The sequence below is a fragment of the Bombyx mandarina genome, chromosome 09, assembly GCF_030267445.1.
Source record: "Bombyx mandarina strain Sakado chromosome 09, ASM3026744v2".
NCBI lineage: Eukaryota > Metazoa > Arthropoda > Insecta > Lepidoptera > Bombycidae > Bombyx > Bombyx mandarina.
The window spans coordinates 4,031,296-4,049,546 of record NC_143216.1 but is presented as its reverse complement, the minus strand read 5'-3'; the positions used below and the strand labels follow the sequence as shown (position 1 = coordinate 4,049,546).

General features: G+C 36.6%; 1 protein-coding gene across 1 annotated transcript; it reads left to right on the top strand.

Annotated features, from left to right (window-relative positions):
- Window positions 1–1,677: 1,677 nt before the first annotated feature.
- On the top strand, window positions 1,678–15,469 carry LOC114240849 (pyruvate kinase). Its single transcript, XM_089729678.1, has 9 exons — window positions 1,678–1,716; window positions 1,889–2,021; window positions 3,148–3,371; window positions 4,822–5,151; window positions 10,551–10,701; window positions 11,441–11,538; window positions 11,806–12,051; window positions 12,708–12,930; window positions 14,140–15,469. Exons 1-9 carry the CDS (start codon window positions 1,678–1,680, stop codon window positions 14,325–14,327), a joined length of 1,632 nt encoding a protein of 543 aa, XP_089585804.1. The 3' UTR covers window positions 14,328–15,469.
- The last annotated feature ends 2,782 nt before the right edge of the window (window positions 15,470–18,251 follow it).

Genomic DNA, 18,251 nt, shown 5'->3' with positions numbered 1-18,251 from the left:
AACCATATTCGATGCGCAAAAAATATATATTTCTAGGTCTATTAAAATCATTTCAATCCTACAGCTAGATTCGTTAAAATAGATTTGTTTTCAGGTTTTTCCACTTTAACTTAGTCTACTGTAAAGTTCACGCATTGTCGCTTAGTCACGTTTGCTTTTCAAGCGTCGCTATGTAATAATGTTTATAGTTTTAAAAGCTTTAGTTACATTATGCATTTCTTCCTCTTTGGGCTGGAACATGCTATAGCAATTTAGGGTTGGTTCTCTTCGTGTCCATTTTCATTTGTCGTACGACCATATCAATATAAGCCACTTTTAGATTTAACTGAAAAAATGCAAGAAAATCAATACAAAAAAAAATTACAATGACTAATTTAATGAGCTATAAGCCAAATTGTAATCGTAAAAATATATGATTTTACATAAAGTTCATTCAAAGCATAATATTATTATAATTTAGTGTACTTTAAATCTATTGCTATCTATAGTTAACAATCAGCTATTTAACTATACACTCCTGTATTTATACTAAACATTCGTGCCACCTTTCAGTATTTCGAATACCAGAAACAGCATAAGTCTAGACATAACCGTATCTAGTTCACAAACACAAACGTAATGACCTTAAGTCAAAGCAATAATTCAAAGTAATAATCCCCGTTTATAACAGTCAAATGTTTTCAAGGTTTGCACGGGTATATCCGTGAGGACGGCTAGTCGTGAAAAATGTTATAACACGCTACGAGGGCACTGAAATATTTTGCAAATCAAATTTAACATCACGCGTTAACTCTATCACCTCCAGAGACCACACACAGGTACTCAACAATATTACGTTGGTGCGTCCGCACGAAATCTTTCCCTATTTTTCCGTTTATCTTTTTCGCCAACGTCGTTCTGATCCCCTAATGGTTTTCCCACAAATAAAACTCGGTTTTTGTTTATTTTTCGTGGGCTTTATTTATTTCTGTCGGTGTTGTTAGCGACAGCTGCGTCGCTTGTTTATCATTCAGCTTACCCTGATCGGGATTCCTTTCCCGGTTTTGTAATTCACCTGACTTTTGTTAAACAAAAACAACGTTAATCCTGTATTTACGTAAAATTAGGATAGAAACAATAAATTAGCGATTAATATACGTAATGGTGTTGTTGTTTTTTTTTTAAATTTAAAACACACCTTGGCCGAATTTGTTGGAGTTTGTATATAAATGTAATGGCAGGCAACACTTGACACTTGATTAGATTTCGAATATTGGAATTATTTTAAATGTTTAAAAAACAGATCATTGTATTCTCGTAAGAAAATGTCTGTTCTTCTCATCTAGACACGGCAAGAGAAACATGAAATAGTTTTATAAAAAAAAATATAAAGATAATAATTGTATAATGGTGTAAAAGTGTTCAAGCTATCTGCAATATAATTATAATGAAGCAGTGTGTTTTTAAATAGCCCTCATCACCTAAAGAACCCAATCCCCTCAAAATTTAACCGTCCAACAGAATTAAATTCTATTTGTGCAGATAGAATATGTCAATTAAGTTTTCAGACATCGTGATTCGTTTTTTTATGGCAATGACATTCTTAATATACGTCATTTGATGGAATGACAGAAAAAATATTTCTGGATATATGTACATATTTGTAGTATTATTTAATTAATTCGGTAAACCAAAATAATGGTTTGGCCTACAGAGTTCGATGTGAAACTAGAAAAAGTAAATTTGAAAACTTATAAGATACATACAATATTTAATGTTCATAAATAATGCGAATTAAGACATAAGGAAAGCAACCAGGATTCTTTGTTCTTTTAGGAAACAAGCTATAAAGACCTTAACTTGATCTAGTTAAAGTGGATTATTGAATATTTTTGGATTTATTTTTTAGTATAATGCCATGGAAATTCCTGGACAGCAATTGAGTGCAGCGCAAGCTTTCACCCCTCTGGATCATCTCTTAAATTTAGATATCAAGGCACCAGCGGGATGTCAGCGCCTAACTGGAATAATAGCTAATATGGGTATTTATATTATTCCAACTGCAATTTAAACACTTAATTGAAACCGAATTCTATGATACCAGATTTCAAAAAATTAAAACTAAAATTCGCCTGTATTCTCTCTTACAATTACTTTATACGTACGTGTATACAGCATATCATGCCGGGTATATGTACCTGCGATCCAAATCGCCTTAACTTTGAACAAAATACAAAATGTAGCTTCACCTTTGTCTTCATTACGAAAAATTGCTACTATTTTAAATCTGTACTACTATATAAATCTACAGTGGTTTTTACGGATGTTCCGCTATAACTACTGAACCATGCATCCGATTGACTTGAAACTTGGTATCCATGTAGAAAATACATGTACTTAATGGATAGGCTCATATTTATAGGAGTGTTGGTCTCCCTACACTAGTTACGGGGACGTTAATGATGAGAATCTTTGTAGGGGTGAGAAATAATAATGTTAATTTTAAATGCCCAGCGAAGCGGACGGGTACAGCTAGTATAATTATAATTATTAACTTGTGGTAGATCGTCTTGTAAGCCCGAATGGATAGCATATTTCTGTGGAGAAGAAGCTTGAACGACAGCTGTTTTAAGTACAATTAAAACTATGACCTTGTGACTCAAATTAAGGTGGCAGTAATCTCGTTGTTTCGATTAGCTCCAAAAACCACAAAACAATAGATTGGCTATATCTCACTTACAAATCTACCCCAAAAAAAAAACGTCAGATATTTACCAAACAGAAACGTCTTATATTCATATCGACGCTTGAAAGACAAACGTGACTAAGCGACAATGCGTGTACTTTACAGTAGACTAATTTAAAGTTGAAATACCTGAAATAAAAATTATTTTAACGAAACTAGCTGTAGTAGAATCTAGCTAGTAGCTCTAGAATTGAAATGATTTTAATAGACCTAGAAATATTTTATTTTGCGCGTCGAATATGGTTATTGCCTATCATTTATGTACAAAGCAGTTATTGTCGCTTAGTCACGTTTGCCTTTCAAGCGTCGATATTGATAATTGCGTCTTCGTTATTGTCATCCTCATCGTTATAATTTGTTAAGCGGCCGTAGCGTATAGTATAACGTATAATATACGTATTTTTCAAATTGAACATCATTAGGTAAGTCGACAAGTGATGTTGATACATTAGAGAAAATGATGTCCGCGGGAATGAACATTGCAATGCTGAATATGTCCTACGGGACGAGAGAGGAACATATTGAAATGATCAAACTACTAAGGCAAGCAGCCAAGAATTTCAGTGTTAATATGGGAAAGAATTATCCACTAGCCATAGCTGCAAGATTGGCTGGTAAAAAGATAAGAACAGGCAGTATAGCTGATGTTAGTATAACCTTTATTTAGTATAACCTATAAGCTAAAGCTAAGGATCGCAGCAGATGGAGGGAAATCGTACGGGAGAAACTGATGCAACGGGGGAGTCACGACCCTCAGTAATGAGGAAAACGACGCGAGGAGGAGGAATATAACCTTATTTGTAGCTGAACACTATTTCGTTTTAGATAATTATATAATTTATAATGATATTTTATGGTAATCAATATTCAGCAATTACGTTAGGAACGCATATGACAATAAGACGTCAGATGTCAATTTAAAAAAAAAACTGTTTTTCTTTTGTCATTAAAAATCACATAAAAATTTGGTGGGGCTTAAGTGAACCCACAGTGATCGATACTTGCTTTATTCTCGCAGCGGCTTGGCTCTGCCCCTGGCATTGTTGAAGTCCATGGGCGACGGTGACCACTCACCATCAGGTGGGCCGTATGCTCGTCTGCCTACAAAGGCAATAAAAAAAAATTAAAAAAAATCTACTTCAAAATTATTATATTTCTATACTAATATCATAAAGAGGAAAGATTTGTTTGTTTGTTTGTTTGTATTGAATAGGCTCCGAAACTACTGAACCGATTTGAAAATTTCTTTCACTGTTTGGAAACTACACTATCCCCGAGTGACATAGGCTATATTCTTTCTTTTTTTATATAGGAATCCTTGCTAAATCTCCAATATCGTAACCCAAGATTATTCAAAACTATCTTTATAATATTCTTTTTTTAGTAAGCTGTCGCAAATAGAAGGAATGATGTGTGTGTTGTTAATTTGGAATTTTTTATTAAAAACCCGAGCGGAGCTGGAGCGCACCCTTAGTTGTTTATAAAGCAGGATAGTCCTTATTTCAAATTAATTCTGTGTTTTAAACTTTCGCCGTGTGTGATCTCTGTTGTACACTAAGCGCCAACTCATCATCGATAATACTTAAAGGCTGCTTCTCTCTGTGCCTCGACGGCTGCTTATAAAATATTTCTTCTTCTTCTCATAAGTCGTCGTGGCCTAAAGGATAAGACATCTGGTGCATTGGTATCTAGCGATGCAACGGTGTTCGAATCCCGCAGGCGGGTACCAATTTTTCTAATGAAATACGTACTTAACAAATGTTCACGATTGACTTCCACGTTGAAGGAATAACATCGCGTAGTAAAAATCAAACCCGCAAAATTGTAATTTGTGTAATTACTGGTGGTAGGACCTCCTCTGAGTACGCACGGGTAGGTACCACCACCCCGCCTATTTCTGCCGTGAAGCAGTAATGCGTTTCGGCTTAAAGGGTGGGGCAGCCGTTGTAATTATACTGAGACCTTAAAACTCATATCTTAAGGTGAGTGGCGGAATTTACGTTGTAGATGTCTATGGGCTCCAGTAACCCCTTAACACCGGGTGGGCTATGAATTCGCCCACCCATCTAAGCAATAAAAAAATCCTATTTTTTCAGAGCTATGGAGAAACAGTTGAATTAAAAACAGGTGACGTAATAAGACTAACCACAGACGAGACATACAAAGACAGATGCTCGACATACGCCATCTATGTTGACTTTATGTATTTCGCGGATCAAATAACAAAAGGGGATCTAGTATTAATTGACAATGAGACTATAATGTTAAAAGTCGAAATCATATCGACCACTACAGTCACGTGTAAGATTGAAAGAGGTGGAATTTTGGGTTCCTACAAGGATGTGTTCGTGCCGAATGTAGTGTTTGAAATGCCCAACTTCAGTGAGAAAGACAAACTCGACATTGACATGTTGATTCATCAACAGGTACCATGAAATTAAATTCTCAATTTTAGCAACATATAAATGAAGATTTAGTCTGATGGTAGGACGTCTTGTGAGTACGCACGGGTAGGTACCACCACCCCGCCTATTTCTGCCGTGAAGCAGCAATACGTTTCGGTTTGAAGGGTGGGGCAGCCGTGTTAACCATACTGAGATCTTAGAACTTATATCTCAAGGTGGGTGGCGCATTTACGTTATAGATGTCTATGGGCTCCAGTAACCACTTAACACCAGGTGGGCTGTGAACTCGTCCACCCATCTAAGCAATAAAAGAAATTGAAAAGATTATTAGCCAGTTTTTCCGGTCGATTTTTGGTTTAATTTTGATCAGATTGCTACCAAAGGGGATTGCCCACTCTCCATAGTGTGCTAGGCCCAAGATGGACATCAAATATTACTATAAAAATGTACTGATTCAAATTCTTAAATGTATTGGATATCTAAAAAATATATTGAAATTGCCGCCACTATTATAAAAAATATAATAAAAATAAAAACTCGTTTTGAGGTTAATTTTCTATATAAATAAGTGTCGGATTGTGAGATACTTCAAGAACTTTTCTTTTCTTAATGTTTAAGATGTTCCTAATGTATTTTTATCCAATAGGGTATAAAAACACACTTAATTCATTAAATATCTATATTTTCTTCATCTTCATACACAATTAGTATCATCTAAAAATAGCAAAGGAGAGCATATACACGGTTTTAAATCTCGGTCAGGGTAAAACCACAATTCACACAATGTTTTTTAGTCGTAGTATGAAACGTTATTGATAAAAGTAAAATAAATCGAAGAAAAATCAAAACACATCCATTTTGTACGCAAGCACAACACCACAAGCAGCAAGCGAAGTCAGTCAGATTAAATTCAGTGTTGTCAGTATAAAGAAAAATAATTACAAGAAATTCATATATCGATTATTTTTTTAAATAACCGATAATTGATTTATATCTTAATCTTTTTTTTACGAATACACATTATTTTTTATGTTTTTGTTTTAGTTGTTCATATTTAAATAACAATACTAGTAAAGTTTTTTTTATTGCTTAGATGGGTGGGCGAGCTCACAGCCACCCTGGTGTTGCTAAGTGGTTACTCGAGCCCACATACATCTACAACGTAAATGCGCTACCCACCTTGAGATATAAGTTCTAAGGTCTCAAGTATAGTTACAAGTTAAAGTCCAATGGGTATGTCTTCGATGTTATTTTATGTGCATAAAATCCATTAAAATCGTTTGATTAATGATAATACTCAAAATGATTTCTTTATATGTTTTATTTATATACTCAAAATATTTACTTCATACGTAAAAGGATTTGAAGCTGGCAATATTTTTCCCGCAAAAATAAAAATCCTTGTTTTTTCAATAGAGTTACTTTTTTTAAACTACTTATTGTAAACTATAGTGGCGCTTATTTGCAAGAAAGTAAATGCATATTTATTTATGACAAAATTAATGCACTAAGTATTTTTTCTATAATCTATTGTCCGCTTTGGGCCTAAAATGGGCCATCCCCTTTATGTGTTTCGAAGCCTATAACGTATACAATTCGACTTGAATATAAATATATTATAATATTATAGTGTCTGTAGTTGTTTTCAGAGACGTTTCAAATACAGAACATATTTATATAAGCAATTAGTATCATTTTAGTTTGATGTAATTAAAACAGAACATATTATATATGTTTGTTGAACAAAAAACGTAAGAGTTTTTTGTTGGTACTTCAAGAAAGATTTCCCGCATACTACACGTACGTAGTAACAACACTTGAACACTAGAACTTGATGTTATGCCAATATGTATAAACATAATAATATATTCAATTAGTTGTAGCGAAGTGAAACCGAGTGTCGCGGTAACTATAATTGAATTGAAGATTTGACAGACGCCTAAACCACGCTAAGGACATTTTAAGATAAGCATACATATGTAATACAAAATTTCCCAACAATAACATTTGGGCCGTTGGTCTAACGAACAATTTTACCGGCTTTAAAATAAACGTTAGATAGTTGTTGATAAAAGTAGTTGTGATTAGTTTTACGACTCGCGAATACCAAATCAAAAACAGAAAACACATTTGTTAACGCGTAAAAAATGAGTAGATAATGACTGACTAGATGATTTTTTTTATAACGCCATCTTGTTGTGTCTTTAAAGCGGTTAGTTGTCCTCAATTAAGAAAAATAGCATTATTATTCGCCAATAGATGTCGGGAAGATTTGATTATTAAAAACACGAATAACAACATTTTATGAAAATAAATCGTAGCTAGATCGATTTGTCGCCCCCGAAATCCCCTGTATAACTACATTTTATGAAAATCGTTGGAATCGTTTTCGAGATTCAGATTATAAATATACAAGAATCGCTCGTTTATAGGTATAAGATTTTAAGATAAGCATACATATGTAATAATAAAGTTCCCAACAATAACATTCGGGCCGTTGGTCTAACGAAAAATTTTACCGGCTTTATAATAAACGTTAGATAGTTGTTGATAAAAGTAGAAGTAGTTGTAATTAGTTTTACGACTCGCGAATACCAAAGCGAAAACAGGAAACATATTTGTTAACGTGTAAAAAATGACTAGATGATGACCGACTAGATGATTTTTTTTATAACGCCATCTTGTTGTGTCTTTAAAGCGGTTAGTTGCCCTCAATTAAGAAAAATAGTATTATTATTTGCCAATAGATATCGGGAAGAGTTGATTATTTAAAACACGAATAAAACATTTTCTGAAAATAAATCGTAGCTAGATCGATTTATCGCCCCCCGAAATCCCCTGTATACTACATTTTATGAAAATCGTTGGAGTCATTTTCGAGATTCAGATTATATATACCTAGTCAGGTCATAAATTCTGTCACATGTTTAATGTAAAATAATTGAAACAAGTTTATTCATTATGTAACCATTCATATACCAAAATGAACTTAACAAAACATAGATTCTTATGACACTAAAGTTTATTCAAAATGACCTCCGTGATTTTGAATACAGGCCTTCAATCTGCGCGGCCAGTCGTCTATCGCAGCACGAACGAGGTCCATGTCAATATCGACGGCTGCCATAACCTCTCCCCAGTGCGCATCAAAATTTATTATGGCACCACCAGTCCAAAGTCCGCTCAGCGGACTTTCCACGTAATGCGCATATGTGCATGTCAATTAATTTTGTCTATGATGTGTTGAGTCCGCTGAGCGGACTTTGCGCTGGCTAGGTTTTTTCGGTCTAGGTTTAGAAAAACGTGATTTTCTCAAAATTTAATTGGAATTATTCAAAATTCCAACTAGATTTATAATTCCAATAAGATTTCTTTATGTAATTTGTTAGACTACACTTGACCTTGAATTATATTGCAACTGTTCTATGAGAAATATAATCGGTTACCTAAATCTTATCTTTTGTTTTCCATTTATTAAAAAATAAAGACCTTGCTGGATGTAAATTATATATTTTTGTACAATACTAAGTGTTTGATAAAATAAAAACCAAATGGCTTAAGTTCCAATACATTTTTTTTATACTGCACATGTTGTGAAACACTGTTGAATGCACAACTAATCAACGATCTGAAAATTGTACAAGACAAACAAATTATGTAATAAGCGAACCTTCAGCTAGTCGATTGAAAGTACTTTAGAACGAGAACTAGTAAATAATGTAATAATATAGAAGTCCGCTGAGCGGACGCGCCTGTTGCCGCCACGCCGGTCTTTGAGCCTCACGTGATAATGTGATTTGACATCATATCTGTGATCGTCAGGACTCGCACTGGAAGTTAATCAAGGATCTTGAGTGACTCCAGATTGGGATGAGGCTTGAGCACGCCTTTTCCTCCAAGTGTTGCCATATCTTGTAATCTAACGGATTCAAATCTGGACTGGAGGAGGGCCAGTCTTCGTGCCGGATGAAGTCGATTTCACGCGCCACCAGCCAGTCTTGTGTGCTCTTCGCTCTATGAGCTGGCGCCGAATCTTGTTGGAATACCCAGTGCCTGCTATTGAACATGGTATGAGAAACAGGTTCCACAAGGTTCGTCACGACTGTATTTTGATACACAACTGCATTCGTTTTTACACCTTTCTCACAAAAATGTACCTCTGTTAAGCCCCAATAAGAAACTCCCAACCATACCATACCAGCGAGGATGGAAAATGACCTCGTTGGACACGCGGAATACGGTTGCTCGCTTCTTCACTACTGTGTACGTACACCTTATCATTTTGTTTGTTGTAGCTCTCTTCTACGGTAAAAATTTTTTCACCCGAAAAAAGAATTTCCCGATATTTTTTTCCCGCGTACCGCTTCAACAAAGCGCGGCATCTCTTCAGTCTCATGTCCATTAGACGAGCATTCAAACGATGTCCTGTTTTTCTTCGATATGCCCAAAGCCCTAAGTCTTCATTTAACACCCTTTTCAGCGTGGTTCTGCTTAAACCCATCTGAAGGGCCAACAGTTTCTGCTTACATTTGGGATTTCTTTGAATTCGCGCCTTCACAGCTTTTATCACTGCTGGAGTCCTAACAGACCGAGGGCGACCACTTCTTGACCTGTCATCTACACTAGAGTCTTCATTGTATCGTTTGATGGTACGATAAACGTATCTTTTGGTTATATTCAAATTTTTCAGTATGTTAAAAATTTGAATTGGCGCGTAACCGCAACGATGCAACACAATAACTGCAACACGGTCTTCTTTAAGCGTTCACTCCATATTTAAAAATGAGTAAAATTCTAAAAGTATACATTTTTATTTTCATGAACAATTCGAAATTCGAATTCAATAAACTTTTTTGTGGCCAGCATTCTAAAAGAAAAGTTTTTACTGTGTGACAATACTTATGACCTGACTAGTTATATACAAGAATCGCTCGTTTATAGGTATAAACAATAACATTCGGGCTGTTGGTCTACCGAACAATTTTACCGGCTTTATAATAAACGTTAGACAGTTGTTGATAAAAGTAGTTGTAATTAGTTTTACGACTCGCGAATACCTAAGTAAATACAGAAAACATATTTGTTATCGTGTAAAAAATTATCAGTAACATAAAAAAATATTCGAATTTCGCACTTACCAGCTGACTTTGGTTTGACTACGTACTGTGAGATACTCGGATATATTCATGCCAAACAATACGCTCAAATCAATACAAAAATAAAAATTTCTTTATTACCTACATTCGTTAGAATACGTTAAGGATTGAAAGACAAGATTTATTCCGTGGACGGCAATCTTTCTTCGTTAGACCGCGACGTTTTCGCGAAGAATATTTTCTTTACTTTACGTTTGACCTCCGAGGAAGATGGATTGTGTGAATTAGCACCGTGAAATCGATCGTTGCGAATATGATTTTCAGATCGACATTATTGTTGCTTCTTTTGTCAATTCACCAAATACGATAGCGGACCTCAAAGACCTCTTGGGCGTAAAAGGAAAGAAAATAGCTATAATTGCCAACATTCAAACTATAGAGGGCTTCCGAAACTTCGATGAAATCCTTTTAGTAAGTTAATTTATTTGTAGTGTATGTGTTTTGTGATCCTACACGAACCTACCTACCCTTTTTTTTTTTTTTTTGGTCAGGAGGAAATCGCCGGACTTCCGTCCTCCCCTGGGGATGAAGGGCGGGGCATGTCGGAGTCGAACTGACTAAAACCTCCTGTCGCTCAACAACCCGCGTCCGAACCTCGCATGAGACAGAACCCATGAAAAGGCAAAGGGGGGAAAGTGAAGCGTTTAGTGCGGAGCACATCTCTCCCATCACCCTCCCCCTCGGGACGCCGGACTGGCGGTCGTCGGCGCCACGACCACCAGCCCTCTCGGTCGGCAGGCTATCCGGAGCCCGCCTAGATGGCGCCGGTTAGAATGGGTTATCCTACGGAATACCCCGCTGGGTCAGAACCAGCGTGGGTCGAGGATAGCCGGCCTTCCATCACCCGGATGAACCTACCTACCCAGTAGGTAGGTGCCACCACCCTGCCTATTTCCTGCTTCCCCCCCCCCCTTTAAAAGGTGGGGCAGTTTCAAGATGGGCGGTGGCATTTACTTTGTTTATGTCTACGTGTTCCAGTTATTACTTAACACCAGGTGGGCCGTGAACTCGTACAGCCATCTAAGTAAAAAAACATTCAATACAACCAAAATCTAGAAACTCCGACAATACTTTGCTCCGTATGACCACAATTTTATTCATCACATCTAACAATAAAAATCTCATTGATCTGTTTGATTTAATGTTTCAGACAGCGAATGGCATCATGATAACTCGACAGGAATTAGGTTCTGATATAACACCGAAGAAGCTAGTCATTGCTCAGAAGAATATGATTGCACGTGCCAATAAGGTAAACTATCCTAAACCTAAGGACTAAGCAACCCAACATGATTCACATTGAAAGCTGAAAATTTCATGACCTTATTAAAAAAAACAAAAATATATTTAAACACTAGTCCAGCTTAGGATAACTAACTTAATCTATCTGGGACCAACGTGCCAATTTTCTTTCTGAAACCCTGATATTATTTATCTCAAGTCTAAATATACTCGTAGTATTTTCGTCTATAAGGTGTGGTAATAGTCACTTATCATACTTACATAAAGTTTTCGTCAGGCTAACGTTCCGGTCTGTGTCAACGCACATCTCCTAAGCAGCATGAGATACAAAAAATTACCACTAAGAGCGGAACTCTTGGATGTGGCGAACTGCATTCTGGATGGTGCCGACACTCTTGAATTATCTGCTGAAACAGCGGTCGGTCTGTACCCAGTCGACACTGTTGCCTGTTTAGCCAGTGCCTGTAAAGAAGCTGAAGCCTGCATCTGGTCTAAGCAGATTTTTCACGATTTTGTCGATAAGGTATTATAGAACATTAGCAGTTTTAATAGTCGGCCTTTAAGTTTTTCTTTAGATGACTTCAAAAAAGATTTCGTCATTAATTTATTATTTGGCCTCTTTATCAAAATTGTTTGGCACAAACTTTACTGCTACGTGTCTGAATCCGAAATTGTCTAAAATATAACATAAACGATTAAAAGTCCTTTTACGGTTTCAAATCGTGTTTTTTTTTAAATTGGCATATCATTCTTTCCGTTTCAAATACTTTAGTTTTCGTGGTCACAAAAGACTGAGGTGTTATTGGCCTACATTCAATAATGTTGTCTCAATCGAAATGTAAAGGCAATAAAAAACATGGGATTAAGTCGTGAAGCTAATTGTATTAATATCTACGACTCACGAAAAGCTGTAACATGAGTGAGTTCAGAAATAATTGTAACTCGCGATAACATATTTTCAAAATCTTTTGTGGGCACTTTAGCGGGTTCGATGCAAAAGCTATCAAAACCTAGTACCTAATTCAAGATTGCTAACGTTTAAATCTAAATTGCATTGGCACTGCTTGAACTTAATGACAAAAACACACAAGACACCACCTTACTAATTTCGTTTAAAGACTTACTATTGTTAATAATCATAATCATTTTTGTCATTAATTGTTATTGTGATTATCACAGACGCCGATCCCGTGCGATCAAGCAACCGGTGTTGGATTAGCCGCGGTACTGGCAGCGCAGCGGTCATTAGCGGCCGCCATAATTGTCGTCACCACAACCGGGAAATCGGCGCAAATTGTATCTAAATACGGACCGAGATGTCCCATTATAGGTGTAACTAGATACGCTGCTATAGCTAGACAATTGCACTTGTGGAGAGGAATCATACCGCTTATTTTTGAGGGTATGTAATAACATAACACGTTTAATAATAATTATCATTTGAAAGAGAACGCGTACCATCATTTTTTTAATTACAAATTTCATATTTTTTTATTGTTTACATGAGTGTAAGAGCTTACGGGTCACCTGGTGTTAAGAAGGTACAGGAGCCTATAGACATATTTAAATTAAATGAAGCAGTTTTTGACAGGGAAAGAGGCCCGCTCACCCTTCAAACTAAAACGATTTACTGCTTCACGACAGAAATAGCCTGAGCACGCACGGGTAGGTACCACCAGGTACCTACCTATGCAGACTCATAAGACGTCTTGCCATCATTAAGCGTCCTACCACCAGTCATTGTTATGTTATTAATTTTTAGCCTTGAGCTCGATTTTCACGAGTCATACACATAATTAAAAAAATAATCTTACGCCATAATCACACATTTTTTATGGTCATTAAGTTGTTTCGGATTTTATGAATACTTCACATGTTTCGTGCTTAGCACAACAATCAATAAGTTGAGTTTGACCGTGAAAACTGTAAGCTATTCGTATATAATGACAATAAAAATCCGAGATTAAACCTTAAATATAGTATTACTTAAATTTATAACCTATCGCGTAATAGATAACAGAGTAGCTAGCACGTGAGAACGAATTGGTATAACTTTACAAGCGAATATCTAACTATAAAACTATTTGTGAAACCCTTCATTCGCCGCGCCGTCTCTCTTACCTTCTAACACAACATCTCCTATCTCTCTCACTCAGTCATCCTACATATCCGTCCCTACATAATAAAGCTGGACTATTATAACTGCTTTTTTAAGGGATTTTATGACCTGTTATTTAAGACCTTTAAGTCATGTCTTATTTTAATTTATATTCTTATTTTTATGGAAAATAATAATATGGAGTAAAATGAAATGAAGATGATTAATTTGGGACATTAATCAACTGGGATGAAATTAAATGAATATAATGAAATTAAATGAATCAATAAAATGGTGGACTGCTACTGATTAGAGGACAAAGATATAATATATAATCTTCTGGAACTACTCAGTCGATCTGTCCATTATCTCCCCAACATGCTCATCATATTTTACTAAAGAACGCTCCCGATCATTTCAATTTTAAGTTTTGATGGCAGTGATGTCATCGTGGCCTGAATCTCAACGGACATCATCAACGCTGTTTGGAAGATAAAACTTGTTTTCTTTCAGATGCCCCAGACGCAGACTGGCAAATAGATTTGGAATGCCGGGTGAATTTTTGCACCAAATGGGCGATGGACCAGGGCTTCGTAAGAGTCGGTGATCCAATCGTCGTGGTCTCCGGTTGGAAGCAGGGAGCTGGCTATACGAACACTATGAGGATAGTTTACGCGGCCGCTGATTGTTCTGTGGTCTAATTATTTTTATTATTTGTAATACGTTTTTAATTAAATTTCCTATATAGTAATCGGCAAACTTCGTGAGCAAATGACCTTGACTGCGCAGAACCGAATTTTAGATCACTTTGGTGGTGAGGGTGAGGCGCGACGGCAGGGGAAATCGTATCGAGCGCGTTATTGGTAGATCAGTCGAACCCTGCGTCCCGCACTGCGCCCTCATTCCGCTTGCTCCCAAAAGTACGCTTGCGTACAGTGGAAAGTCTATCGTTATTAATCGTTAAGTTATTTGTTATAATTGCTTGTGGACTTTGTTGCCATTGCTATTTGTTGAGTGTTTGTTGATTTTTTATAAAACATACACTATGCCGTGACAAACTGGTGTAGTACTTAAAAGAAAGGGTAGAAAATTTGTGTACGACGTATATTGCTTCTTTATAAAACATGGGAAGAATGATATGGAAAAATTAAAACAGACTTCGGAAGCAACAAAAACATTAGTGAGTACTGTTAGGTGCATTATTAACGAAGCTAAAGGCTCTGGCTTGCTCGCCGTGTTTCGGACTCCGGGTAAGAAAAGATCAGGGAAGAAGAAAGTTACCGGAATGGATAGTTTCGTTCAATCTGTAATAAAAAGATGTAATCATAATAACTACATAACAAGCAGCGAAACTCCGTACCGTAGATAGGCTTCGAAAAATTTAAAGAAGATATAAATTTTAATGGCTCGGAATTAAGCTTACGACGGATTATGAAAGAGCTAGGCTTCAGATGGAAAAAAAGAACAGAAAATAATCGGAAGCTGGTAAATGAAAAAAGTAACATTCGATTACTACGAATCGAATATCTTCAAAAAATAATTAATTATAGACAAAAAAGAAGACCGAATCGACCGAGTTGTAAACTACGCCGATGAGCCCTATGTCGACTCATCACGATGATAGCAACTCGGGTGATGAAAACAGTGATGATGATGATGGTCAAGATAATGATAACGAAAAAAAAATTACAAATACCAGCTTCGCTTCAACTGAACCAAGACCTGGCAACAGCTCTAGTTTTGACTTAATAGAAGGAATATCTATTTTACCCCAAGATTAAATTATTACAATTATTAACCTATATGTTTTGTTGATGTTCTAATAAATATATAAATAAATACATATGTTGATTTTAATAATTTAATAGCATTATGACGCAGAGTAAGTAATGTTTTTGCACGTGAGTGTACCATGCGCAAACTTACCCCCACTACGTCGACAAATGCTCAAGAAGTTTGCCGGTTATTATACTACATACATACGGTGCTTTTCTTGAATCGCAGTTACTGAGAATGATAGATAACAGTAACACGTCGACACTAGGGATTATATTGTAATAGGACATCTTAGATATATTGATCTCTTTCTCCCTTTCTTCTAATCCTTAGCAAATCGCTGAGCATCGCAAAGCGCCCTCCTGAGATCTTTTGTTAGTGGAGTTTTGTCAGTCAGTAGCACAGTGAAGTGAGTCTGTCTCGTATCCACTCTCTTTTTTTACTGCTTAGATGGGTGAACGAGCTCACAGCCCACTTGTTGTTAAGTGATTATTGGAGCCCATAGACATCTATAACGTAAATGCCGACACCCACCTTGAGATATGAGTTCTAAGATCTCAGTATAGTTACAACGGCTGCCTTCAAACCGAAACGCATTACTGCTTCACGGCAGGTAATAGGCGGAGTGGTAGTACCTACTCGTGCGGATTCAAAAAAGGTCCTACCAAGAGTAATTACACAAATTATAATTTTTCGGGCTTGATTTTTATTACACGGATGTTACCTATACCGTGGAGGTCAATCGTGAACATTTGTTAAGTACGTATGTCATTGGAATAATTGGTACCCGCCTGCGGGATTCGAACACCGTTGCATCGCTAGTTACGAATGCACCGGACGTTTTATCCTTTAGGCCACGACGACTATAAATATATATTTTTCTTCAAATAAATTTCAGTTAAGATCACCGCACGACAGAGAAGCTAGTGAGGTACGGACGAGACTTATAAGACCTCACCTGTTATTTTGTTCAAACTCGTAAAACTCTGTAAGCAAATGGCAAAGGTCAAGTCTAATTATGCCGCGAAATCACTGTCGTATCAAAAGAAAAACGTTCCGTCCGAAACCTTAAATCAGAATTTTAGGTTAACAATTACGGGGCAGTTGTGAAACGCTTTTACCGATTGATTCTCTGTAAACGAAATCGATGGCGACCGAGGTGTTACGCTGTCGGAATGGCGGCGATCGGCGTCAAAGGGTTAACTACAGTCGCTGGTTGACGAGGCAATTTGCAACACTGAGGTGCTCAAATTGATTTTATGTAACCTCGTCTACGCCATCGAACTCACGATCATGTAAAACATTTTAATCTGTTTGTTTACATTACTTAAACTTTAATTAAGCAACGCTTGATATTTTTAAGAAGATATGTAGAAATTACAAGGAAACGACTGACAGACTGGACTAATTTAATTTTGATAGCTTGAATAGTGAGTTGTAAGTAAGGAGCATCCACGTCATTTCGGATCCTCCCGAACCACTAACGCTGCTTTTAGGTACCTCAAGCACCGGTCACCGTCGAACCCGTCGCTTGCGACGAAGGGCTCGGCGAGCAAATTAACCCACAGACACAGCCCACTGAGTTACTCACCGGATCTTCTCAGTTGGTCGCATTTCCGATCGGGTGGTAGATTCTGCGAAGCACTGCTCTTGCTACGGTCAGACATCGTCAGGTTTGAGCCCCGTGAGCATACCTACTTGTTAGGTTACGCTGACATAGCCTCTCAAGGCTATCAACTAAGGTAGGAAAAAAAGAATGAGCAAACTTAACGATTAACAAAAAGAGTGTAGTTAAAACTTCCATCCATCCATTCAACCATCAAAAACTTGTTAACAATTCGATGATTTCCATTACGTTATTAGTAAATATATAAATACGATAATTATCTCGTTCTCAATTCTCGTTCTCGTTCTCAATAATATCAGAGTTCTCAATTAATTCGACAAAAAAAAAACAATGTTTCCTAATTTTTTATTTAGTGTCCATAGCCGTGGCCACGAAAACTGTACAGTATTAGAAAGGTCGCAAATAACAAAATGACACTAATAAACGCGAGAATAAACCGCAAAAGAAGATTTAATTATCTCGCGAAAATCAAAGCAAACTATCCATGTATCGATATATGTAACAGTAAAATATATAATATAGATATATTGATCTCTTTCTCTCTTCCTCTCTTCTAATCCTTTGCGAATCGCTCAGCATCGCTCGCGTTAGTGGGTAGCTTTAAACTATAGTACAAATATATTTGACAGATGCCTCAATATTATATATACCTAGTCTTGCCATAAATACTGAGACAAAGGAAAAAAAATCTATTGCAAATAACATTTATCACTTTTACAGTGTGTTAGTATAATACATAAATATAAAACAATTTAAAGTATAAAAAGCTTATTCGAAGTAGTCTCCATTGGCTGCAATACAGTCCTACGTTGAGGCCAATTATTTAAAGAAGCACGCACTCTTTCCATGGGAAAATTTTTCACTGCCAATCGTACGTGCCAATCGTACGGATTGTTTTAGGGACTCCAAATTATCATGGCGTTTAGAGCAAGCTGTACTCTGAACTAAAACTGACCATAAATCATAATCCAGCGTATTAAGATAGGGACTAGACGACGGCCAGTGTTCAGCTCTGATGAAGTCCGAAACGTTCGTTTCCAACCAAGACTGCGTAGACCGAGCTTTATGACCTGGCGCCGAGTCTTGCTGGAAGGACAATTCTTGATTATTGAACATGGTGTTGTTAAGGGGCTTCACTACCTTCTCAAGAATGGTATCTTGATACACTTGTGCCGATGTTTTGATACCTTTTTCACAAAAGTATGGCTCAGTCACTCCTTCA

What these genes read in the sequence shown, in the direction of transcription:
- LOC114240849 (XM_089729678.1), top strand. Translation starts at nt 1,678, where the DNA reads ATGGTTTGGCCTACAGAGTTCGATGTGAAACTAGAAAAA. An exon ending in GAACAGGCAGTATAGCTGAT is followed by an intron (nt 3,372 to 4,821) that starts GTTAGTATAACC and finishes CTATTTTTTCAG; the next exon opens with AGCTATGGAGAAACAGTTGA. An exon ending in CATACCGCTTATTTTTGAGG is followed by an intron (nt 12,931 to 14,139) that starts GTATGTAATAAC and finishes GTTTTCTTTCAG; the next exon opens with ATGCCCCAGACGCAGACTGG.